The sequence below is a fragment of the Dioscorea cayenensis genome, chromosome 17, assembly GCF_009730915.1.
Source record: "Dioscorea cayenensis subsp. rotundata cultivar TDr96_F1 chromosome 17, TDr96_F1_v2_PseudoChromosome.rev07_lg8_w22 25.fasta, whole genome shotgun sequence".
In the NCBI taxonomy this organism is placed as follows: domain Eukaryota; kingdom Viridiplantae; phylum Streptophyta; class Magnoliopsida; order Dioscoreales; family Dioscoreaceae; genus Dioscorea; species Dioscorea cayenensis.
In genome coordinates this window covers 19,788,830-19,813,282 of record NC_052487.1, presented here as the reverse complement: position 1 = coordinate 19,813,282, position 24,453 = coordinate 19,788,830, and the positions used below count along the sequence as shown (strand labels likewise).

General features: G+C 34.2%; 1 protein-coding gene, 1 non-coding gene and 2 pseudogenes across 2 annotated transcripts; 2 read left to right on the top strand and 2 right to left on the bottom strand.

Moving 5' to 3' along the window:
• The first annotated feature begins 250 nt into the window (after window positions 1–250).
• Window positions 251–5,614, top strand: LOC120280136 (annotated as a pseudogene).
• A 769-nt stretch (window positions 5,615–6,383) lies between these two features.
• LOC120280137 lies at window positions 6,384–8,675 on the bottom strand (annotated as a pseudogene).
• Window positions 8,676–16,551: 7,876 nt separating this feature from the next.
• On the bottom strand, window positions 16,552–19,013 carry LOC120281228. The gene is made up of 2 exons (XM_039288104.1): window positions 17,546–19,013; window positions 16,552–17,162 (listed from the first exon to the last, which is right to left on the bottom strand). Exons 1-2 carry the CDS (start codon window positions 19,011–19,013, stop codon window positions 16,552–16,554), a joined length of 2,079 nt encoding a protein of 692 aa, XP_039144038.1.
• Window positions 19,014–19,506: 493 nt separating this feature from the next.
• On the top strand, window positions 19,507–19,614 carry LOC120281571. The gene has a single exon (XR_005542708.1). It is a non-coding gene; the product is annotated as a small nucleolar RNA R71 (small nucleolar RNA).
• Window positions 19,615–24,453: the final 4,839 nt, after the last annotated feature.

Sequence of the window (24,453 nt, the reverse complement as noted above, 5' to 3'; positions counted from 1 at the left end):
GGTCTTCTTCAACTTAAGAAAGGATAAGTTATCTCTTTCTAATAGTGGGGACACCAAACTTTTAGTTGTATTTTAACTATTACCAATAAATTTATCAACAATTTCTCTCTATTAATCTTTTCATGCAAAAGCAAAAGGGCATCTAAGACTCTAAGTCACCAGTGGCTTGTGTCACGGTGAGGCAGAACCCTTACAGCTTGGAAGAAGGACGACTTATTTCTCTTTCTGTTTCATCTTCATCCTCCGTCTCATTATACCCAGGTCATGGTATTTCAGTTTATATATATTTTTAATATTATTCGTGAATATTTAATATTTATTAGAATATACTTAATATTTACATATATTTTATGATTCTAAATTCAGTATATTATTATTTGATGATGTTATATATAAATGCACACGCAAAAGAAGAAAAAAGTGCAATAAAGAGAGAAAAGGCCTCTATGCCAAGATAGCTTAGAGCAATATGGCTATTTCTTTTTCTTTTCCTCTTCATCCTTATATTATTACCCTCAATCTACATGACTATAGCATTTCATTTTTATATATATTTATTAAATCTAATAAACTTGTCTGTTAAAATATATTCAGTATTTTATCAATGATTTTTTAATTTATTAGCATCGAGTTTTTTATATAAAGTGTTTGTTCTATTGAGAAGATGAGTTCGAATTCCAACTTAGTCTAGTGTTATAGAACTTAACTTGTGGGTATCTATCTCTGACATATAACTTATTCATATTTGTCAAATATATATATATTCAATGTTCGTACATATTTAAAATTTTTATATTCAGTATATTATTTTACTAAATTTCTCACCGACTCAAATAGATCAGGATCTTTTATTTTAAAGTCTATATTTGACATTTCTTCACTTATTAAAATAAATCTTGTAGGTAATTTCTCACAAGCAAACAACAAACAACCAAACTTCAGAAATGCAAGTAGTTTTTCAACAATGCCAAACTTACCATATGACTACATAGTGGTTGGAGGAGGAACAGCAGGGTGTCCATTGGCAGCAACACTGTCTGAAAAATTTAGGGTTTTGGTGCTAGAAAGAGGTGGATCACCATATGGAAATGCCAACATCTCACGCTTAGAAAATTACGACATTAATTTGGCACACTCCACACCAACTTCTCCTGTTCAAAGGTTCCTATCAACTGATGGTGTTTTCAATCATAGAGCAAGAGTTTTGGGTGGCAATACTTGCATCAATGGTGGCTTCTACTCTAGAGCTCAGCCTAGGTTTGTGTCTTCTTTGTTTCTTAATTTTGAGATAATAATATTATTATTCATATACCAAGTTAAAGGTTTCTTTTGAGTTGGAAAAAAAATGAGATAACCGACTATTTTATATAGAACTGATCATATTTATGTGTATATTCCTGTGATTAATTTTTTTTTAATAATATTAAAATGAAAAAGAGAAAAAAAAAATTATAGGTTTGTCTGTATACTCCGGGCATCATTTCTTATGATGCAGCAAATGGTTAATTATGATTGAGTTCACACATAATAACATATCTTAAATGGTATAAACATAGAGGCCTAAAGATAATAATTATTTTTACAAGGGTAGTTTCATAATGGCATATATATAAAGCCATACAAAAATCACATTAAAAAAATAATTTACAAGACATATATTTAAGAATTTCATATTAGAGATTATATATTAGGATAATATATACTCCATATGGTCATTTTTATTTATCAATTTTAACTAATTCACATGAATTTAAAAAAATCTGTTAAATTAATTGATAATCTAAAATTTATAAAAAATTATATTAATTTTTCAAAATTACTATTATTTAAAAAATATGATTTAATTGTAAAAGTACATTAAAAGAATGGAACGGAATATTTTTTTAATTTTATAAAAAATTAAACATCTCTTAGCATATATTTTTTATATACATAAAAATTTGAACTCATTAAATTAAGATAATATTTTATTTATTCATAATTAATTCTATGCTTCAAATGTATTAATTATATAGCTGTATAGTAATTTTATAAATAACATTATATTTACGGTAGTTTTGTAAGAAATGCTGGATGGGATGAAGTGTTGGTGAATGAGTCATACAAATGGGTGGAGGACAAGATAGTCTTCTTGAATCCAGCTGCGCCATGGCAAAGTGCAGTGAAGGATGGGTTCTTGGAGGTTGGAGTCACTCCTTCAATGGATACACCTATCAACATATCAACGGGACGAAGTTTGGCGGTTCAATCTTCGATAATAATGGCTTCCGACACACCGCCGCCGATCTCTTGGCCGCCGGCAACCCTCGAAACCTTGATGTCCTCATTTATGCCAACGCCGAAAAGATCATCTTTGATACAAAAGGTTAGTGTGTTTCTTTATTTCTCTCAACAACGGTGACAATTATTTCAGTTAAAAGAGTTTCGTAAATATGATTTTTTATTACAAGGCATATATGGCATAAGTTATGCCACCCAACGTATACTACATCAGTCTGTTATTAATTAACAGCATGACCGCATTAGTGACTCAATTGAATGTGAATCTCAAATTGAGATACTAATTAATTAATTTTTTTTATAATTTGATAATTCAAATAAGAGTATCTAAATAGTTTGGTAACTATTTAAATAATTTTCTCTTTTATTTTTTATTTTAGTACTAATGTGGATGTGGCAATCCACATATTCTCTCAATCGATAATTATGTTTTGAAAAGAAGACTAATTTTTAATTTTTGGTATGGAAGTTAATTATATTATCACTCGTCTATTATGGCGATAGTGATGATTACCAACTTTGCATTATCAAATTAAACAAATATTTAAACAGGCACAAACTCCAAAGCAATCGGAGTGATCTTCATCGACGAGAATGACAATCGACATGAAGCATTTATCAAAGCAGATGAGCGAAGTGAGGTAATCTTAACCTCCGGCGCGATCGGAACACCGCAATTATTATTACTAAGCGGTGTCGGACCAGAGGAAGACTTACGAAAGATGAATATTACGGTGATACTAAACAATGAGCATGTAGGAAAAGAGATGGCAGACGTCCCATCAAATAACATCCAAATCCCTACACCAGAGCCACAAAAAGAAAAACACTAGCTCAGGTAGTAGGCATCACTACTGAGGGTTTCTATGTTGAGACCATCAGTGGCATTAGCCAAAATAATGACAGCATCGTCACTGTCAAGAATGGCAATATGTCCGAGGTAATTTTTTTATTTTAAATTATATGAATAATATTATTCATATTTATCAAATTAACTAATATCAGACTATTATATAATACAGTTAAAAGACGTATTCCGAGGAGGTTCTATTCACAAGAAGATCATAGGTCCTCTCTCCAAAAGGAAATCTCAGCCTGATTAACACCAATGTAACCAACAACCCGGCTGTTACCTTTAACTACTATGCCGAGCCTGAAGATCTCAGGCGATGTGTCACCGGAGTTAGTTTGTTATTAAAGATTGCGAAAACAAGGCCAGTGATAGAGCTGATGGGGAATTTAAGTTACACAGATGAGATGTTGTTGAACATGAGTGTGAATCTTTTTCCAAATTTGATACCGAAAAGTGGGAATGAGACAAAGTCATTGCCTGAGTTCTGCAAGAGAACTGTGACAACTTTGTGGCATTATCATGGAGGGTGTATTGTTGGGAAGGTGGTGGATAAGGATTACAAGGTCATTGGCGTTGGGGAATTTGAGGGGTGGGGGATAGCTCTTTGTTTGTTGAATCCCCGGAACTAATCCTCAGGCCACTGTTATGATGCTTGGCAGGTATTTAATTTCTCTAGTCTTTTTTTATTTTTTTATTTAAATAATTTATATGAATTAAAAAAATCAGTTAAAAATGGTTGATAACCTAAAAATTTATAAAAAAAAAATTTAATTAATTTTTTTAATATTATTTTTTTATTTAATAAAAAAATATAGTTGAACATAATAGTATAAAGTATATTAAATAACCAAAAATATTTATGAAGTTAATTATGTATTTATGGCTTTGGTGCAATAATTATGAAGATTAAATATTAGAAGATTTGTAGGTTATCTCTGATGATAATTATTTAAAAAACAGTAATAATTTATCTTTAAAAAAATTCAAGAAACTATATTTGTTTGTAGATCATGTGCTAAGTGTTGGGTAATGGCATGACAAAAGGAAAAAATAATAAAATAAATGATAAATAATTTTGAGGTTATAAGATTGTGCACGCATTTTAAAAAAAATAATAGAACCCAAAAATAAATAGACAAACCCAATAATATACTATAAAATATAGAGATTGTGTTGTCTAAGAAAATTCATAGATATTGTACTTACGAATGTTGGTGCTAAACCATTAGATTGAAATCTATGAGTCTCTAACTCGTCCAAATTTTTATTATATAGATAAAATATTATTCTTGTATTTATAAATAGTAGTATAATAAAAAAAGTGATTCGTTCAATTTGAACCGTCAAATTATGCTTTTTGATCACTGTTTATAGCATCGTTAATTTATCCACTTCTCTCGGCTCGTGTATATCTTGTTTTTTTATCAACCTAGAAAAACATATATATATATATATAATAAAAAAATACGTTAGAATACTAGTATTATTAGCTTTTTAATCATTATATTTTATTTTTATTATGTTCGGGAATGATGGGGAGTGAAGATGATCACGAGAGAGGCGAGGCTAGCTAGAGACCATATCTGTGTACTGGGACATGAAGGAAGTGCCAGTGAGTAAATAAATTAATAAAAAAATAATCAGAAATAATATATTATCTATCAATGTACCACAAACATTTTTTTATAAATAAATGTGGATAAACCACAGATTTATTGAAGAAAAGAATGACAGTACAAAGTAGGAAACTCCTCTCACCAGAGGTGACGAGATACAAAAGACAACATAAGGCAAAGGGATAAGCTAGAAAAAGAATCTAAGTAGGTAGAAGACACCGTCTGACATCTCAGGCCTGTCTAGATAGTCAAAAGGAGTGCCTACTCCTGAGCAACATCGGGGTCGGAGTCGCCCGGGTGGATTTGAGATTCTAGCGCTAAGGAAGTTGAGCGAGCTTAATTTTTCTGAGAAGCTTCATTGAGTGATTGCTGATGTCTATCAGCAGCTGTTGAGAACTAAGAAAGAAGCATATTAGCAGTTTTAAAAATAATGTTATAAAGCGGTAACGCATTCAAGTGAAAAATACGAGTATTTCGTTCAATCCATATATTCCACAAGATTGCACAAGAGATAAGGTCCCAAAAGGATTCGATATTGAGAGGTAAGAGATGGTAACCAAGTGGTCCAAAGTAAAGGGATTGATCGTGGAGAAGAATTTGAATCTAAGACATGAGAGAAAAAAATGCCCAAATACATTTAGAGAATTCACGATCGAGAAAAAAAGGTGGTTCGAGTTTTTCGAAGCATTGTGACAGAGGACACAGGTATTTGAGGAATTTTGAATGTTGCAACCTTTCTTGAAAAGATATGTGAGAGTAAGGATTTTGTCTTCCCAGCTAGCCAACAGAAAAGGGTAATTTTTCTAGGGCATTGGATTTTCCAAAAGTAAGAATAATGCGGGCTGTGCATTCCACCATCAATAAGAAATTTGTAAAATGATTTGACTATGAATTTTCACTTTTTTCTAGAGCCCAGGTAGGAATGTCATCCTGATTAAGGGAACGGTCATGAATAATTTCTAAAAGAGAAGATAACATATCAGGTGAGGCTAAGGGAAATAAAATCTCTAGATTATTCAGATGTTGTGTAAATTACCTGATAGTCACTACACCAAAAATGAGTTTTTGAGGCGGTTTTCAAGCCTTATAGAGGCGGTTTTAACCGCCTCTATAACCGTAGTGTTGGTTTTTTTCACCCGCCTCTAAACCGCCTCGTATTAAGCCGGCTCTACACTTTAGAGCCGGTTTGTACCAACCGTTGGGGTAAGTTTTATATATGGAAGCGGTTTTAATAACAAAAGCATAGAGGCGGTTATAACCGCCTCTATAGCTATTATTTTCTTATCCCCTACTAATAACATTAGAGGCGGTTATAACCGCCTATATAGCTAATAATTTTTTATACCTCACCCATAGCTTAGAGGCGGTTATAACCGCTTCTATAGTTAATAATTTCTTATTTCCTTTCCAATAGCTATAAAGGTGGTTATAACCGCCTCTATAGCTAAAATTTTTTATCTCTCACCAATAGATTAGAGGCGGTTATAACCGGCTCTATAGTTAATAATTTTTTATTTCCTTTTCAATAGCTTTTTAAAGGTGGTTTTCTTATCTCTTACCAGGAAATATTAAAATCAACAAGACATCCAGATTAAACAAGACATCAAGATTAAACAAGAACAAAGAAAAAAAAGGAAGGGTAAAAAATATAATTCTAATTCCCATTCATAAATCATCAGATAGGATGATAGTTTTGTCAGTCTAACAACAATATAGAGGAATCTACATGTTTACTGCATGATGTAAAGATTGGATCCTTGCATGCAGTACCAAAAGTAGAAGATGAAGCTTCCTTGACTTCATACAAAATTATGGTACTCCTGTTCTTGGTCCTCTCATTTGGTTGTTTTCCTGTGTTTCGGTGAAAAATTTGACCTCTCTTTCCTGTCATTATTAAGAGGGTAAACTTTATAAGTTTATGATCATATTTTAATTAGTCCATTTCAATCATGCGCACTGTAAGGTTTACAAGTTCATTTTAAATGTTAAGTGCATGAGTATAAATAAGACAGCAACAATGACTGAAATAGCGGGAATCGTAGTAGTGTAGTAGCATACCATATTCTCATTAAAGGTTAGAATAGAAGCAACATTTCCACATCTGTAGCAATGATTGGGTGCAGACCACACCTGGAATGCCAATAAATATAATAATTTGAAGACTTGAAATTATATTAAAGCAATCACAAGATTAGTTGGCTGGGATTCTTGAGGAAAAAGTTGGGATGGTAATTTATAATAACTCACAGTGACGAGGCCTTTGTCTTGAAACATGTACTTTAGACCCTCCTGGATGAGCTGGTGTGCTCGGCAGACGAGGTCGAGCTTGTTTATATGGTTGAACTGCAGAATGAGAATATAGTAAACTTTTGTATTAGGAGCAGCGGATCATAGAGGAAAACAGGAAGCCGGAGACAACAAAGAACATGTACACAAACCTCTGAGGCCACCCTTGACCCGAAAGCCATCCTGCACCATGAGGGCTAATTGCCCAAGTTGCAATCTCATCAGGGTCACTCCACATTAGATCACAAAAAGGGTCCTCGTGAGGAATTTCATAGTTCTAGTCGATAACTCTCATCTATGAAGAAGGAAAAAAAGGAATTAATTTCAAACAGAAGCAACGAACATCAATGGCAAACACTTAGTAGAAATGGTTACACATCTATATACCAGAAGCTACTTCTGTCAAGTCAATATTAAACTTAGAAAATAGTGTTTGTGGAGAATTAGCAGGATTTCTAGATGGCAAAGAGAAAGAATACTGGATTTCAAAAAAACAGAAAGGAGGTTTTCCAACATTTAGTTGTAGACTTTGGTTCTCCCTGTCACATAACCACCATTTCCAATACATTGCCATAAATCTTAAAAAAGTAGGAGATGTAGCACAACGTCATTCTTACATTATGACATGATTATACCACTGATAAAGTCTAGCAACTGATAATCATTTTATAGAGAAGCACTACCATCGAAATGTGAAATCAATGAATTGTAAAATATGCTTCCAGTTAGCATATGGAGATTTAAAGGTTCAAATGTTGATTATGAAGAATAAAATCATAAGAAGCAATGAACTTGATCAATTGATCGAATATCAGGAGAAAGACCACCATGAACAAAAAGAACCTGCAAATCCAAGCAAAAATCAATACTGAGAATAAGAATAAGAGTAAATAAAACAGCAACCAAGAGGGAAGGAAACTGCAACAGAAAAATTGATGTTGCAGCTCAACCAGGAAAATTAGAAAATATTACTCTCAGGATGATGGCACATCTTAAAAACTAACAAGGCATAAGGTTTAAGTTAAGCTAACCTTCTCTAAAGTTCATTTTTTCTGATCGATTTTCATTATTTTGAAAACATTGACCAAAGTGATGGAGAAACAAGTTATGCTACTTGTGTCTAACATATTGTGCACATAGGTGATTTAACTTAAAGCAGTTCTTTTCTTTCTTTTTATGTATTCTAAAATGTAAAACAAGTCTTAGTTGGTTAAGTCCTTTTCTTATGATTTTTAATTAAGAAGATTTCTAATGAGTAATAGGTATTCTTCTCATAGTATGAGCAATTTGCCAGCATTTGTTGATATGTTAAACTAAATACATTTTGGAAACAAATTTTTAAGAGCCAAGATAGCTACCTAGCCTACAAGCAATGAAGACCTTTATACAAGGGATAATAAAAAAAAAGAAAAAGAAAACAAGTAACCTCAAAAAAGCATTTTGTGTATACAAGCATGCAATGAAAGCCCTAAGCACCACAGAACTCGTAACATCGATTTGAAATAGTATGTTTTACTACTCGCAATACAATCAACTAGCCCAAGTGATAATCATATATATTATTTGCTACTCCTAATTGTTAAGGAATGCAACTTGGTACCAAGTGGTTAAAGAACATAATTTGATATAAGACTAATAGAACAGCCCATCTGGAAGAGGCATTGGGGGCACAACTATTTTTTGATATCATGCATGATACAACCCAAGTAGGAGTTAAACAAGCTGCGAAGAATGTGTAACAATCAACGAATAAAACATCCAATATATTCAATAACAAAAATATATATTAGGCTAAGAGCATTAGAAATGGCAAGCACATCTTCCGAATGTCCCAACAAGAAGTTATAAGTTCTAAGATTTAAACAAATAAGAGCTAAGAAGGATGTGAAACTATCAACAAATGAAACATTACCTCATTAGCATAAAAATTAACAGAAATCAAAATCTAATAGACCTCTGCATCTTCAGCAAATAAAAAAATCTAAATAAAAAAGCAATCAGAAAAATCATAAAAAACCTAAGACAAAGAAGATTAACAAAAAAAAAAAATTTCAAAACCACATTCAACAACAAATTTAAAACCACACTAAAATTAGGGACAAAATCAAAGAAACAGAGAAAGAGATGAACCTGGATGGTCTTTCTAGGATGAACTGACATGGTTTTAGTTGGATTCCGGTGATCGTCATTGACACGTCGAAACCTCGAACAAATTTGTGGCCTGATGTTGGTCGAGCCTTTGAGAATAACACTGACACGTTGTAGTGTAAGACCTTCAATAGCTACAACACAATGAAGAAAAATCATCACGGATCAATTGAAATTAGAACCCTAAATTGAAACCATCATTGATTTTTTTGTTGAACCCGGTAGTAAGAGTTGATTAACTTGAGATGAACATTGAGTTCCCTGGCGGAGACCTCAATGATCTCGAATCGGAGATGGAGATGAAGGCGGGCGTCGATGGTGACACGCTTGGTAGAGACCTCAATGATCCTCGAAGCGGACACGGACATGAAGGTGGCATCGCGGTGAAGCAGAGACCTCAATGTTCTCCTTTGCGTTGCTGCATTTCATCAATGGCGGAATCTGAGAGCATTTTGGACGCCATCTTCTAAGATGCTAGAGACGCTGGAGAAACCCTAGATGATTATGGTGATGATGGTGATGTTTAAAAATACAATCACACACACAGAGACTCTCTCATTATGTTACACTTTATTGGAGAGGATGTTCTTGAGCTCGCCGGCGTCGGCGAAGATCTTGATGGTGAGATTGTAGATTTATAAAGAAAATTAAATGCATAGTTATAGAGGTGTTTTTTTAAAAACCCTTCTACCAATGTGCCTCTAAAAATAAAAATCGGTGTAGTGAGTTATCCAAGGAGAAGTACATTGACAAAAAAGAATTGGCCAGAGATCTTTGAGTACAAGTCCAGCATGCCAACAATCGAACCAAAGGGAAGTGTTAACCACAAACACTTCAATAAAATGAAAGCTTCTACTTTGAGTTAAATAAGACAGTTTTACCAGCATACAACACTAGCTTGTTCTTGCCTTTGAAATCATTGCATAAATTTAAATAAATAAATAAATAAATACATAATCCTAGCAGACAAGGTATGGTTTAAACCACACTATTAAAAATAATACTTTGTTTGCTTATAAAATGATCCCGCAGCACCTGCACTCATAGCTACCACCTCTTATTTGTTATTTGTAATCTCGGGCATGATGGCTACTTCCGTTCGTATTGCCATGTGCCAACCAATGATTTAAAAATCGGACCGGACCATCCGGTTCAACCGGAAACCGGCTGGTAAACCGGTCCAGTTAATCATCCCAAACAATAAGTAACTAGATCAGGCGGTTCAATCGGTGAACCGGTTGGACCAGACCGGATGATTTAAATTATTTAAATAGTTTATTTATTTTAAAATTAAACACTTAAACTTAAACCAAATGATTTAATGGTCCCAAAAAAAGCAAGATCTCTGTTGGATTATGATTTATATAACGCAAGTATACGCTATCGCAAAACAAGTAATATAATGATAAGAGAGTATCGTTCCCACGAGGATTGAGCCTATTAATTACCAAAATTACTAACCCTAATTCTACTTGATTAATGAAATTGAAGAAGTTTAATTTAGAAAATCTAATTCAAGGACTAGAGAGAGAGAGAGATAAGGAGAAATCAATGTCGAGAGATTCTAGGGTTTCCGAGTTCACCTAGACTAATTCCACCTAAATCACCTAATTCAATCAATCAATGTTTGTTTCTTATATTGTCATCAAATTTCTCTTAAATTACATATTGATCTTTCTCAAGCATCAATAGCATATTCCACTAGATAAGTTAACATCATCTCTGAGATAACTGTGAACCTATGGAACTCATTAAGCTCTAGAAATTTATAATGATGCATACAACCTCATAAATATCTCTATCTTATGATGATTGTATAATATTTCAACCAAGACCTAATTCAATTATCACCTCTCGGTCTCAAATCAAATTAATAATCATGCAATTGGTGATCAAGCAATCACAAGCATTAAGCATAGATTAAAATATCCAACATAGTCTTGAAACAAGCATCAATTAAATTAAACAAAGATGAATCTAGGGTTTCATAGTCTGGCTACATCGTAGCCCTAGAAAAAGTATTTAGAACATAATGATTGCAAAGTTCGACATATTAACAAGGTTCATAATCAAATAAACAAAGAAAAACTAAAAACTAAAGCCTGGCAATGAATCCGAGCCGAAACTTCGCTCCCGATCTCTTGATCTCCGAAATTCTCCTCTCTTTTCGTCTCAACCCTAGCCCCTTTTATAACATAAAAATCGGGGTAGCGCCTAGGCGCCAAAGACTGTAGCGCCTAGGCGCTATACTTTCTGTTTTGCACCTCTTGATGTTGTAGCGCCTAAGCGCTGCATGCTAGTGCCTAGGCGCTAGATTTTCTGTTTTGCTCTTCTTCCTCCAATTTTGTGCATTTTACATGTTCTTCCTTCAAATCATTTTCTTTCTTTCCTACAATGCAATAACAATAAGATTAGGAGTAAAATTGGTTCAAAATAATTCAAATTTAATTCATTATGAGTTAAAGAAGGTCTATATATTAAGTGCAAATTATACTCATCAAATACCCCCAAACTTAGAGTTTTGTTCAGCCCTCGAACAAAAAGAAAGAGAAAAGAAAAAAATATCATGAAACAAAGCACTATGATTAACAGCAACATTAAGTGAACCTCCGGCCTCAAAGTTGGATTTTTCAAACCCATAAAAAGAAATTTTAAGCACGGTCTACAATTTCAACTAGAGAGCAAATCTTACTCCATTTAAGGTTCCATGTGTGTGTGTGTCCAGTCTTTGCTACTTCGCTATCCTTGAACTCTTGTTCATTTATGCAAAAATAAGAACCCACCAAACCTCTAATTGAACCCCCCAAACTTATTTAATTAAATATATTTTTCATCATTTTTTTCTTTTTTTCTTTTTTTCTAATTCCATCATCATTTTTAAACAAGTAGCTTTTACACATCCTTTGAGGTAGCCCTTTCTCCCAATAGGGCATACTTAGTATCCGACTTTTCAGAAGTGGCTTCACACATCAAAGGTGGTAGCTCTTTCTGTTTTTACTTAAAAAAACAAATGATCTAACTAACTAATTCTAGGGTCTTTCAAGGCTTTAGTAAGCTCCTAATTTGCATAAATGATCTCTAAGTATTTGGACAACTTAGTAAGCATAACTGGGTGTGCTAAGAGTGTAAAGGAACCAAAAATAAAGCAACACAAGCACTATAGTCAAAAGAGAGACACATCTATTGTTTTTCATGGATTAGAAAAACCACTAGAATTTTTATCATCGGCCATCATTGTTCCATAAACCAAATAACTCTTTCTCTTTTTCTATTTTTTTAAACACCACAAAATACCCCCAAACTTAGAAGAAGACATTGTCCTCAATGTAAGCAAAGAGAAATAAATAAATAAATAGAAAGTACAAAAATAAAAGTAAAAAAACTCCCTTGAATGTCTCAACTAGCATCCTCTTCATTGTCATTATTTGGTGCTCGGGTGTTCGTGGAAGGTTAGGGGCTGATGGAAATTGAACAGACATTGGGTCCTGTGTTGAGGCCACATTGATTGAACAACTGCACAAGACTAGAGTTAAATGCCACTTGATAAGAAAAAATTGTGTGAACTCTTGCCTTTGGTTTTCTACTTCCCTTTGTAAATTATCAAATTGGTCTTCTATGGACTTACGAGATTTAGAGGAAGGGTGCTTTGGTATGCAAGGTGGCCTAGAAGAGCTAGCACTGTGTTACTTGCAAGTGGTGAATCCCAACTTTTTCAATCTTGCTATAAAAATTCTTATGGATGAGACTCTTAGGATGTAATAACTCTTCATCTTGTTGCCATGTAACACCGACTTCTCTACATAAAGGCGGTAATTAAAGAAGGATGTCCTAAATCGCCCGATTGTTGAGGCTCGCTCTATAGTGTCTAATGGATTGTTGAATGATTCTTCCGACATCAATTGATTTACCTGTGACAATAGCATATAGCAAAATTGCTCTATCTTTATTAACATCACTATAATGAGTCACGAGGGTTTCAATTTGGCTCCAATGAAGCTAAGCCAAGCTTTGTTAAGGTTATTTAATTCAGAAGTTTGAAAGGATAGAGGGTCATCTCCTCGCGATAGTCCATTGAGCCCTGGGTCTCCCAATAGTTTCTAGCACTTGTTCTAAATTTAATTCATCGTTGATATAAGTGCTATATTCATCATTGTCAATATTCGGGAGTTTATAAAATCTATTGATGGTGGAATAATCAAATTTTCACTAGTTTCCCCCCTTACAATGACACTTAAACTAGATTCATCCATGTTTGCATAGAATTCCCTTACTAAAAGAAACAAGCTGCGACTTTCGAGGTTGTTTAACAAAGTCTTCCCCATCCTTGATCCCTAATAATTAAAAAAATATTTCCACGTTGATTAGAACAACACGGCTTTAATCCTCGTTCAGGGATTAGGTTTCTCTTGACTACCGACTCATGATATCTCTTCGATGCTTCAATATCGACAAAACGATGACGATCAAATAGTTCGGATGAAGTGGAAGCTCTATGTCTTTTAGGAGCCATGGTGATGAATAATTATGTGTCTAGGGTTTTATAGTTAAATTCTTGAATAAATACCCCCCAAACTTGAATTCAATCACAATTCAAACAATTCACCACAAACATATTATTTAAATTAAGCATATCAAAAGCAATTCCACTCATAATGATGATTTTTCACAGTCACATAAAAACCCAAAGAGTTCCTTAAATCATCATGCTTCAATTATTGCACTGGAAAATCATGATCTTATACAAATTAGGGCATGATGGAATGTAGCAAAAAGAACACTAAAAAGAGATTACCTTGCTTGGAGAAAAGAAACATGAATATTACCAATGGAATCCCTCAAAAACTTCCAAGTTCTCCTTTGATCGGCACAAAAACACCAACAAGATGAAGATCGAACACCAAGATGTCATAGATTTCAAAGGATTGAAAGTAAATAAGAGAAGAGGTAAAGTGAGAAGGAAGAAGAGAAAGTGAAAGGCTAGGGTTTTACTTTTTACCTTTCAATTGGTTTAGGGTTTCATTATTTAATATAGATATAAATATTTTTTAATTCGGGCGAGAGCCTAGGCGCCAGAATCACAACGCCTAAGCACTAATATCTCTGCTTGGAATGTGCAAAGTGGGCGCACATATTCATTGCCTCCTAAACTTAGGGTGCTAAGAGCAGATGGCGAGGGCGCTCCATAACCCTCGACCCACATTGAATATATTTATCACTAAGAAAAATAAAAATAAAATAAAATAGACACATGGCGCTCGAGGCTACATATGTATGCGCAGGCACCACTTTCTCGTCTAGACCTTTTAAGGTTTTTGATTAATTAATTATTATTTATTTATATTGTTTTTAACACTTTTGACACACCTATAAGATAGCTAGAATGAAAAAAATAAAAATAAAAAAATAATAATAACAATAATAATTTTTTTTTAATAATAATAATAAAGAAAATTAAAAAATAATAATAATAATAATAATAATAAAATAAAAATAAAAATAAAACTAGCACAGGTTCAAAAATAAAGAAAAATAATAATAAAATAAAATAAAGGATTAGAAATGCCTGGGTTGCCTCCCAAGAAGCGCTTGGTTTATTGTCCTCAGCCCGACGACTTCTCTTTATTTATTTTTTATGGTGAGTTAAGACTGATATTCGTTTTGTCTTTGTCAAAAATTTCCCTCAAAAATATAGCTTTAATCTCTGTCCATTAACTTTGAAAGCTCCTTTTTCGGGTTGATTGATCTCCACGACCCCATAAGGAAACACCTTGGTGATGGTGAATGGTCCAGACCACTTTGACTTAAATTTACCTGGGAATAGTCGCAACTTTGAGTTAAATAAAAGTACCTGTTGTCCTGGCAAAAAGTTTTTGCGCAAGATGAATTTGTCATGCCAAGCTTTTGTTCGTTCCTTATAAATTTTTGCATTTTCATAAGCTTCATTTCGAAATTCATCGAGCTCATTTAATTGTAAAATACGTTTCTCTCCTGCTGCTTGCATGCTCATATTCAACTGCTTCATAGCCCAATAAGCTTTATGTTCCAACTCAACAGGAAGATGACACGCTTTACCATAGACTAGCCGATATGGGGACATTCCAATTGGTGTTTTAAAAGCAGTGCGATATGCCCATAATGCATCATCTAGTTTCTTAGCCCAATCTTTACGAGAATTGCTTACCATTTTGTCCAAAATCTGTTTTACTTGTCGGTTAGATATTTCTGCTTGTCCATTGGTCTGCGGGTGATATGCTAATGATGTTTTATGTTTGACTCCATACTTCAATAATAGGGATTCAAATGGTTTGTTGCAAAAGTGTGAACCTCCATCACTTACTATTGCCCGTGGAACACCAAACCTTGTGAAAATAAACTTTTGAAGAAAATTGCACACCACTTTACCATCATTTGTATGAGTTGCTACAGCTTCTACCCACTTGGATACATAGTCGACTGCAAGCAAAATGTACTTGTTATTATATGACGAAGGAAAAGGTCCCATAAAATCTATGCCCCATACATCAAACAGTTCTACTTCAAGCATGTTCTTCAAAGTCATTTCATTCCGCTTAGAAATATTTCCCATTCTTTGACAGCGATCACAAGAAGTGACAAAAACATGAGCATCTTTTAAATAAGGTTAGCCAATAAAAATCTGATCGAAAGAATTTTTGGCAGCAGTTCTGTTACCCCCAAAGTGTCCTCCACACTCAAGTGTATGACAATGATTCAACAAATCTTCCATCTCTTCTTCAGAACACAACGCCTTTATGATTTGATCGAAAGACAATGCTTTGTACAAAAGTCGGTTCCTCCCAATAATAATGCTTCACATCGAGAGAAACTTTTTTCTTTGTTGGTATGACAATTCGTGTGGAAGAATATTAGCTGCAAGGTAATTTACATAGTCAGCATACCATGGAGGCCGATTATGAGATACACGTAAGTATTTGCTCATCCGGGGAAATTATCACCAATAGGCACTTCTGATGGCAACATGTCATTAGCTAACTCTAGTCGTGAAAGATGATCTGCAACGAGATTCTCTGAACCCTTCTTATCTCTGATCTCCAAATCAAACTCTTGTAATAATAACACCCACCGAATAAGTCTTGGCTTTGCATCCTTCTTTGCTAAGAGATATTTAATTGCTGAGTGATCAGTAAAAACAATAACTCTGTTCCCAATCAAGTATGGCCGGAATTTGTCAAAGGCAAAAACGATAGCCAATAATTCTTTTTCTGTTGTTGCATAATTAAGTTGTGCCTCATTAAGGGTTCGACTTGCATAGTAGATGACATGGAATACCCGATCAATACGTTGTCCAAGAACAGCTCCAATTGCATAATCACTTGCATCACACATCGCTCAAATGGTAATTCCCAGTTTGGAGTCACAACTATGGGTGTTGATACTAATTTGTCCTTCAAAAATAAAAGAAAGCCCGTTTACATTCTTCATCAAACACAAAAGAGACTCCCTTCTCAAGAAGATGAGATAATGGCTTGGCGATCTTGGAGAAATCTTTGATAAACCTTCTATAAAATCCAGCATGACCAAGAAACTCCGAACTCCTTTAACTGATGTTGGGGGTGGTAACTTTCCAATTGTTTCAATCTTTGCTCGGTCAACTTCAATGCCTTTGGATGAAATTTTGTGACCCAATACTATACCCTCACGAACCATGAAGTGACATTTTTCCCAATTCAGCACTAAGTTGGTTTCTTCACATCGTTTCAGCACCAATTGTAGATTATCCAAGCAATTGTCAAATGAGCTTCCAACAACAGAGAAATCATCCATAAAAACTTCAATTATATGTTCCACCATGTCAGAAAAAATTGCCATCATACATCTTTGAAAAGTGCCTGGCGCATTACATAGTCCAAATGGCATCCTTCTGAAGGCAAATGTGCCATATGGACATGTAAAGGTGGTCTTCTCTTGGCCTTCTTGAGCAATGGCAATTTGATTATAACCTGAGTAACCATCTAAGAAGCAATAATATTCATGTCCCGCTAATCGATCTAACATTTGATCAATAAAAAAGGAAGAGGGAAATGATCTTTTTCGTGTGGCTTTATTTAACTTCCTCGTAATCGATACAAACTCTCCAACCGCTATTGTTCTTGTGGGGATCAACTCATTGTTTTGATTTTTTACCACTGTCATTCCTTCTTTCTTAGGCACTACTTGCACTGGACTCACCCATGAACTGTCTGAAATTGGGTAAATTACCCCAAAGATCCAACCACTTTTAATATTTCTTTTTTCTGACCACTTCTTTTCATGGTCGGGTTTAACCTTCTTTGTGCTTCTATGGATGGCTTGTTATTATCTTCCAAATAAATTCGATGCATACACATAGATGGTCGTATTCCTCTAATATCAGCTAATGACCATCCAATTGCTGATTTGTGCTCCCTCAAGACTCTCAATAGCTTGTCTTCTTCTTTAAGAGAAAGTGATGATGAAATAATCACCGGTAGGGTAGTGGATTCTCCCAAATATGCATAACGGAGATGTGTTGGTAAAGGTTTTAATTCAAGAATTGGTGGGTTGTTAATAGATGGAATGAGACATATAGGATTTTGTCCCAATGGTTCAAAGTACTTCCTCCTATTTGGCTCAAAAGAATCCATCCACTCTAGATATTCTTTCACCTCCATCTCTTCTATATCATCAATACACTCTTGAGTTAAGCTGGCCTCCAAGGAATCTTGTAATTTCACTGAGTTTGGTAGTATTACCTGCATATCATCAATCGAAAAGCAACAATCACTTGCTTGAGGATATTTAATAGCATCAAAAACATTGAAAGTCACTTCTTCTTCTTGGACCCGAAGACATAATTCCCCCTTTTGCACATCAATAAGTGCTCTCCCAGTAGCTAGAAATGGTCTGCCAAGCAGAATTGGAATATCTTTATCTTCTTCCATGTCAAGTACAATGAAATCAGTTGGAAATATGAACTTATCTATCTTGACAAGAACGTCTTCAATTACTCCCCTGGGATGCTTCAATGAACGATCTGCTAGTTGCAAAGTGACTGTAGTAGGCCGCGCTTCTCCCAAGTTAAGCTTCTTGAAGATTGATAATGGCATTAAATTGATACTTGCTCCCAAATCACATAATGCCCTCTCAAACACCACATTCCCAATCGAGCATGGGATGGTAAAACTGCCTGGATCCTTGAGTTTGGGTGGCAACTTCTTTTGCAAGATTGCGCTGCATTCTTCAGTAAGTGCGACTGTCTCATAATCCTTAAGCTTCCTTTTGTTTGAAAGAATTTCTTTCATGAACTTCACATAGCTTGGCATTTGTTCAAGAGCTTCAGCAAATGGGATATTAATGTGAAGCTTCTTGAATACATCTAAGAATTTAGCAAACTGCTGGTCAAGTTTATTCTTCTTCAGGCGCTGAGGAAAGGGGATTCTTGTAAATCTATCTTGAGATAATGGTGCTTCAATCGGAGCTTCAGATTTATTGTGTTCACGGTTATCTTGATCATGATTTTGATCTACAGACTCAGAATTTTTCTCTGGCATCTTCAATTCCTTTCCACTCCTCAAAGTAATTGCACTACATTGTTCATTGCCACTCTTTCTTGGATTTGCCTCAGATGTGCTAGGCAAGTTTCCTTGTTGTCTCTCTGTTAGCATACCTGCCATTTGACTTAACTGAACCTCCAAATTCCTGATTTGTGCAGACTGATTTTGCAGGCTAGTGCGAGTTTCATTCATGAACTGCGTTTGAGTTGTAGCTAAGCGAGCCATTGCTTCCTCCGCATTTATTTTCTTCTCTTGGGGTGGGTTGCTCCGTTCTCGCATGGTTGAGTTATTTTTCCAAGACAAAGTTAGGATGATTCCGCCATCCCTGGATTATACCTATTGGAGTAGGGGTTATCTTGTTGCCTATTGAAATTCCCCCACATATTGAGCTTGCTCTACTATCATCATTTTGCGAAAAAGAATTACCAAATGGACATTCAAAAGCTTTGATGAGGCCCATTACACATTTCACATGCCGTAGATGTAGTCTTTCATCGCATTTGCTAGCAAATTATTATTCTCAGAATCGCTTTGAGAGAGCTCGCTATTTGGGTTGAAAGGTTGGTAATAGCATCTATCTCATGTACTCCGACCCACCTTCCTTGGCATGTTTTCGCTCATTAGGCCATTGATAGTTGTTAGCGACCATATCTTCTAGCAATTCATATGCCTCATCAATAGTTTTTCATTAAAGCTCCACCGCAGATGCATCCACTAGTGTTCCGGTGGTCTGTCGTAGCCTTAGTAAAAAGTTTTGAATCGCATCCACTGCAACCCATGATGAGGACATTTCCTTAATAATTCCTTGTATCTTTCCCATGCCTCATATAATGTTTTCACCTTCATATTGAGCAAAATTGTTGATTTCAATCCGCATCTTTGTCGCTTTTGGTCGGTGGAAAGAATTTGCAAGGAATTTCGAACAAGATCATCCCATGTCATAATGGAATCCGGTGGCAATGAATTCAACCAGGTTTCTTGCTTTATCTCTTAGAGAGAAAGGAAATAGACGTAAGCGAACTGCTTCATCGTCCACTCCATTATACTTAAATGTATCACAAACTTCAAGAAAGTTCGCGATATGAAGATTGGGGTCTTCATTAGGTAGCCCATTGAACTGAATTGCATGAATCATTTGAAGAGTCACCGGCTTCAGCTCAAAGTTGTTCGCCTGAATGACTGGCCGCCTAATCGCAGGTTGAATGCCAGTTGATGGCATCGTATAATCACGTAAAACCATTGGTTGATTGACCACCATTGGATTATTAAATACTTGCTCATTTGCTGGTGCATTGTCCCCAGCTCTTGCTTCCTCAGGATTATCCATAGCTTCTGGCGATTGATTATTTGTAAGTCTTTTCTCCTTCCTGTTCCTGCGACACGTACGTTCTATTTCAGAGTCAAAAGGTATGAGACTTTCAGTACCAAATTTTCGCATTCAATTTTAACAATTTTGATTAAAAGAGAAAAGAAAAACAAATCAAGAACGATGAATTATTGTGTGAAACTAGAGTTTTTTTTTTCTTGATATTAATAAAGAACACAATCCCCGGCAACGGCGCCAAAAACTTGTTGATTATGATTTATATAACGCAAGTATACGCTATCGCAAACAAGTAATATAATGATAAGAGAGTATCGTTCCCACGAGGATTGAGCCTATTAATTACCAAAATTACTAACCCTAATTCTACTTGATTAATGAAATTGAAGAAGTTTAATTTAGAAAATCTAATTCAAGGACTAGAGAGAGAGAGAGATAAGGAGAAAATCAATGTCAGAGATTCTAGGGTTTCCGAGTTCACCTAGACTAATTCCACCTAGATCACCTAATTCAATCAATCAATGTTTGTTTCTTATATTGTCATCAAATTTCTCTTAAATTACATATTGATCTTTTCTCAAGCATCAATAGCATATTCCACTAGATAAGTTAACATCATCTCTGAGATAACCGTGAACCTATGGAACTCATTAAGCTCTAGAAATTTATAATGATGCATACAACCTCATAAATATCTCTATCTTATGATGATTGTATAATATTTCAACCAAGACCTAATTCAATTATCACCTCTCGGTCTCAAATCAAATTAATAATCATGCAATTGGTGATCAAGCAATCACAAGCATTAAGCATAGATTTAAAATATCCAACATAGTATTGAAACAAGCATCAATTAAATTAAACAAAGATGAATCTAGGGTTTCATAGTCCGCTACATCATAGCCCTAGAAAAAAAGTATTTAGAACATAATGATTGCAAAGTTCGACATATTAACAAGGTTCATAATCAAATAAACAAAGAAAAAAACTAAAAAAACTAAAAGCTCGGCAATGAATCCAGGGCCAAACTTCGCCTCCCGATCTCTTGATCTCGAAATTCTCCTCTCTTTTCGTCTCAACCCTAGCCCCTTTTATAACATAAAAATCGGGGTAGCGCCTAGGCGCCAAAGACTGTAGCGCCTAGGCGCTATACTTTCTGTTTTGCACCTCTTGATGTTGTAGCGCCTAAGCGCTGCATGCTAGCGCCTAGGCGCTAGATTTTCTGTTTTGCTCTTCTTCCTCCAATTTTGTGCATTTTACATGTTCTTCCTTCAAATCATTTTCTTTCTTTCCTATAATGCAATAACAATAAGATTAGGAGTAAAATTGGTTCAAAGTAATTCAAATTTAATTCATTATGAGTTAAAGAAGGTCTATATATTAAGTGCAAATTATACTCATCAGATACCAACAATTAAAGCCCCAAAAAGTCAAAGGCAAAGAATCAAAAACCAAAAAACAAGATGCCAAGTTGCCAGTTGCAAAAATATTAATCATATTATCATTAATTCATTATGGTTAACTACTTAACTTATAGCTTTACACAAATTGGTACTAAATCATTAAAGTTAAAGTGTTAAACACTTAAAGTCTTTAACTAAACTGAACACTTACATGACCTAAAAAAAACTCTTCTCGGTCCAGACCATCCCCATCAGTCGTGCATCCCGCGATCTCTCTTCTGTGAAGCCGATGGCCGACTGACCTCCTTTATCTTCATCTTTAGCCAACGGCCATGATCTCTCCTATACTAGGTAACTGGTTATAATGGTGTTCTGATTGATGATTTTACAAAGTCATTTTATTGGTTATAATAGCACTAGGTAACCGGTTGTGATATTTAAATTTCCCACTGTTTAATGAAAACATTAACATAACAAGGTGACCTCAATTTTTTTCTTAGTTTCTATCATTGGGCCATATTTAATTATTTATATATAATCAGTAAGAGGATAGCTCATTGCTCATTTATCAATTCTCTTATGTGTTTGTATGTGATGCAGATTTTTGGATACTTAAAAAAAGTTTGTCTTCTTTTTAGTTTTAGTATTATAGTCTTTATAGATTTATTGATGCTCGATTTCTTGGAATCTTGAAATGGTTCCTGCAATGTGATTTAGAGTGTTTCATTTAATTTATTTTAGCCTAATTTGATTGAATTACATTGTTTTGCACATTTTAGCCTAATTATTGTTTTTTAATTAATTTTTAAATAAATATCGGCCAATTCAACCAGTTCAGCGAGTTCAATCAATTCAACCGAAATCGGTTGCCTAACCGGGTCGACAACTGGTCCGGTTATTAAAACATTAGTGTTAACCACAAATTCGTCAGTATGAATTAAAGGTCTAGCTCAAATTTCAAGCAAAGGCTTGGGAACACTGAAGCCCACAAGCTAATAGAATAGGTATAATACCCTAATTGATCCCTCTACTTTTCTCTCTCTTTCTTTTTAGTCCCTCTATCGAGGGTCCTCCCAACTAGTCTCTCTACTTTTGAAAATATGCCCACTTAGTTTGAAATGCTCCCAACTGTCCCTCTACTTTTTAAAAATGGCCCAACTAGAGGGATTAAGTGGGCGCATTTGTAAAAGTAAATGGACTAGTTAGGAGCATTTCTAACTAAATGGGGCACATTTTTAAAAAAATAAAAAGGACTAGTCGGGAGCATTTTCGAGTAGAGGGATCAAAAGAGCGAAGAAAGTGACTATGTACAAAGAATAGTACAGAAGATGAACTAGTTTCTAGTGACATTAGCTACGCAATAGAATATGTAAAAAGAAGATGGAATATCAGTGGAGTAGCCCCCAAATATTAGCTTGATTCATACCGGAGATTACAGATAACAATTGATGGAATACTGCCTTTTATTCGAAACGGTGTGCCGTATTTACAATTTTAATGTCAATCCCGCTGAGCGCCAAGTAATTTTTTTCAGTGTTTCAATTTCAGATAGAGAGGGGCCACATCATCGATGATGTTGTACAAAACATCATTGCGAAATGCGACGGGATTAAAGTCTAAATGCAATACAAGAAAATAATTTTTAAAAACAGCTTTTTTCTATTTCTAGTCCATTGCTAATTTAATTAAAAAACATATTAAAAACGGAATTTTTTCTATTTCTAAAAATCTTGTTGCTAATCAATTAGAAATGAAACTAATAATGTGTTTCTAAATTTAAAAAAAGATTAACAACATAATTAAATATTTTTTAAATTCTGAAACAGATTTACTTTCGTTTCAAAACCATTTCTAAAGTTTCAAACGGATTTGAAACAAAAAAATATATATATAATTATAAATATTGAAACAAAAAAATAATTTTTATTTATAATCCGCTTTTTAAATATAAAAAAATAAAAAAAGTATTTTTAAATGAGAATTAATTTATATATAGGAAAAATAAAATTATTGTTTTATTTCATTAATTAATAAAAATAACAGTTTTTTCAATGAATTTGTTTAACCAAAATCTAAATTAATAATTATATATATAAGTAATTTATGAGTTTTTAAAATACTTTTAAAACAAAAAATATATTTTTCACAAAATATAAAATTAGAAATGAACTTAGAGTTTGTTTCTAATTTGATTCTAAGTTAGAGACGGATTAGAAACGGAGTCAAATTCCGATTCTATGTTAGAAACGGAATATAGTTCCGTTTCTAATCTGTTACAATTAGTAATGGAAAAAAAATTCCGTTTCTAAATTTTAGTTTATGATTCATCAGTTTCTTGTAGTGCACTATTAATGTCTATATTTGATCAGGATCTTTCATTTTAACATTTGACATTTCTTCACTTATTAAAATAAATCTTGCAGGTAATTTGATAATTTCTCACAAGTAAACAACAAAGAACCAAACTTCAGAAATGCAAGTAGTTTTTCAACAATGCCAAACTTACCATATGACTACATAGTGGTTGGAGGAGGAACAGCAGGGTGTCCATTGGCAGCAACACTGTCTGAAAAATTTAGGGTTTTGGTGCTAGAAAGAGGTGGATCACCATATGGAAATGCCAACATCTCACGCTTAGAAAATTACGACATTAATTTGGCACACTCCACACCAACTTCTCCTGTTCAAAGGTTCCTTTCAACTGATGGTGTTTTCAATCATAAAGCAAGAGTTTTGGGTGGCAATACTTGGGGTAAATTTTTTAGTAGATCACTAAGCTTTTGCTCATTTTCACTTTGATCATCGAACTTCAATTTGTATCAATTTGATCACTCAACTTTAATTTGATTTTAGTGGGTAGTAAATCATGGGATTCCAGCCCTGAAATGAATGATGTGGCTTTTTTTCAATAACATAAACACCTCCAATAGACTTCATAATGTGTCATGGGGAGGACTAATTCAGATTTTTAGACAACCATGTAATCAAT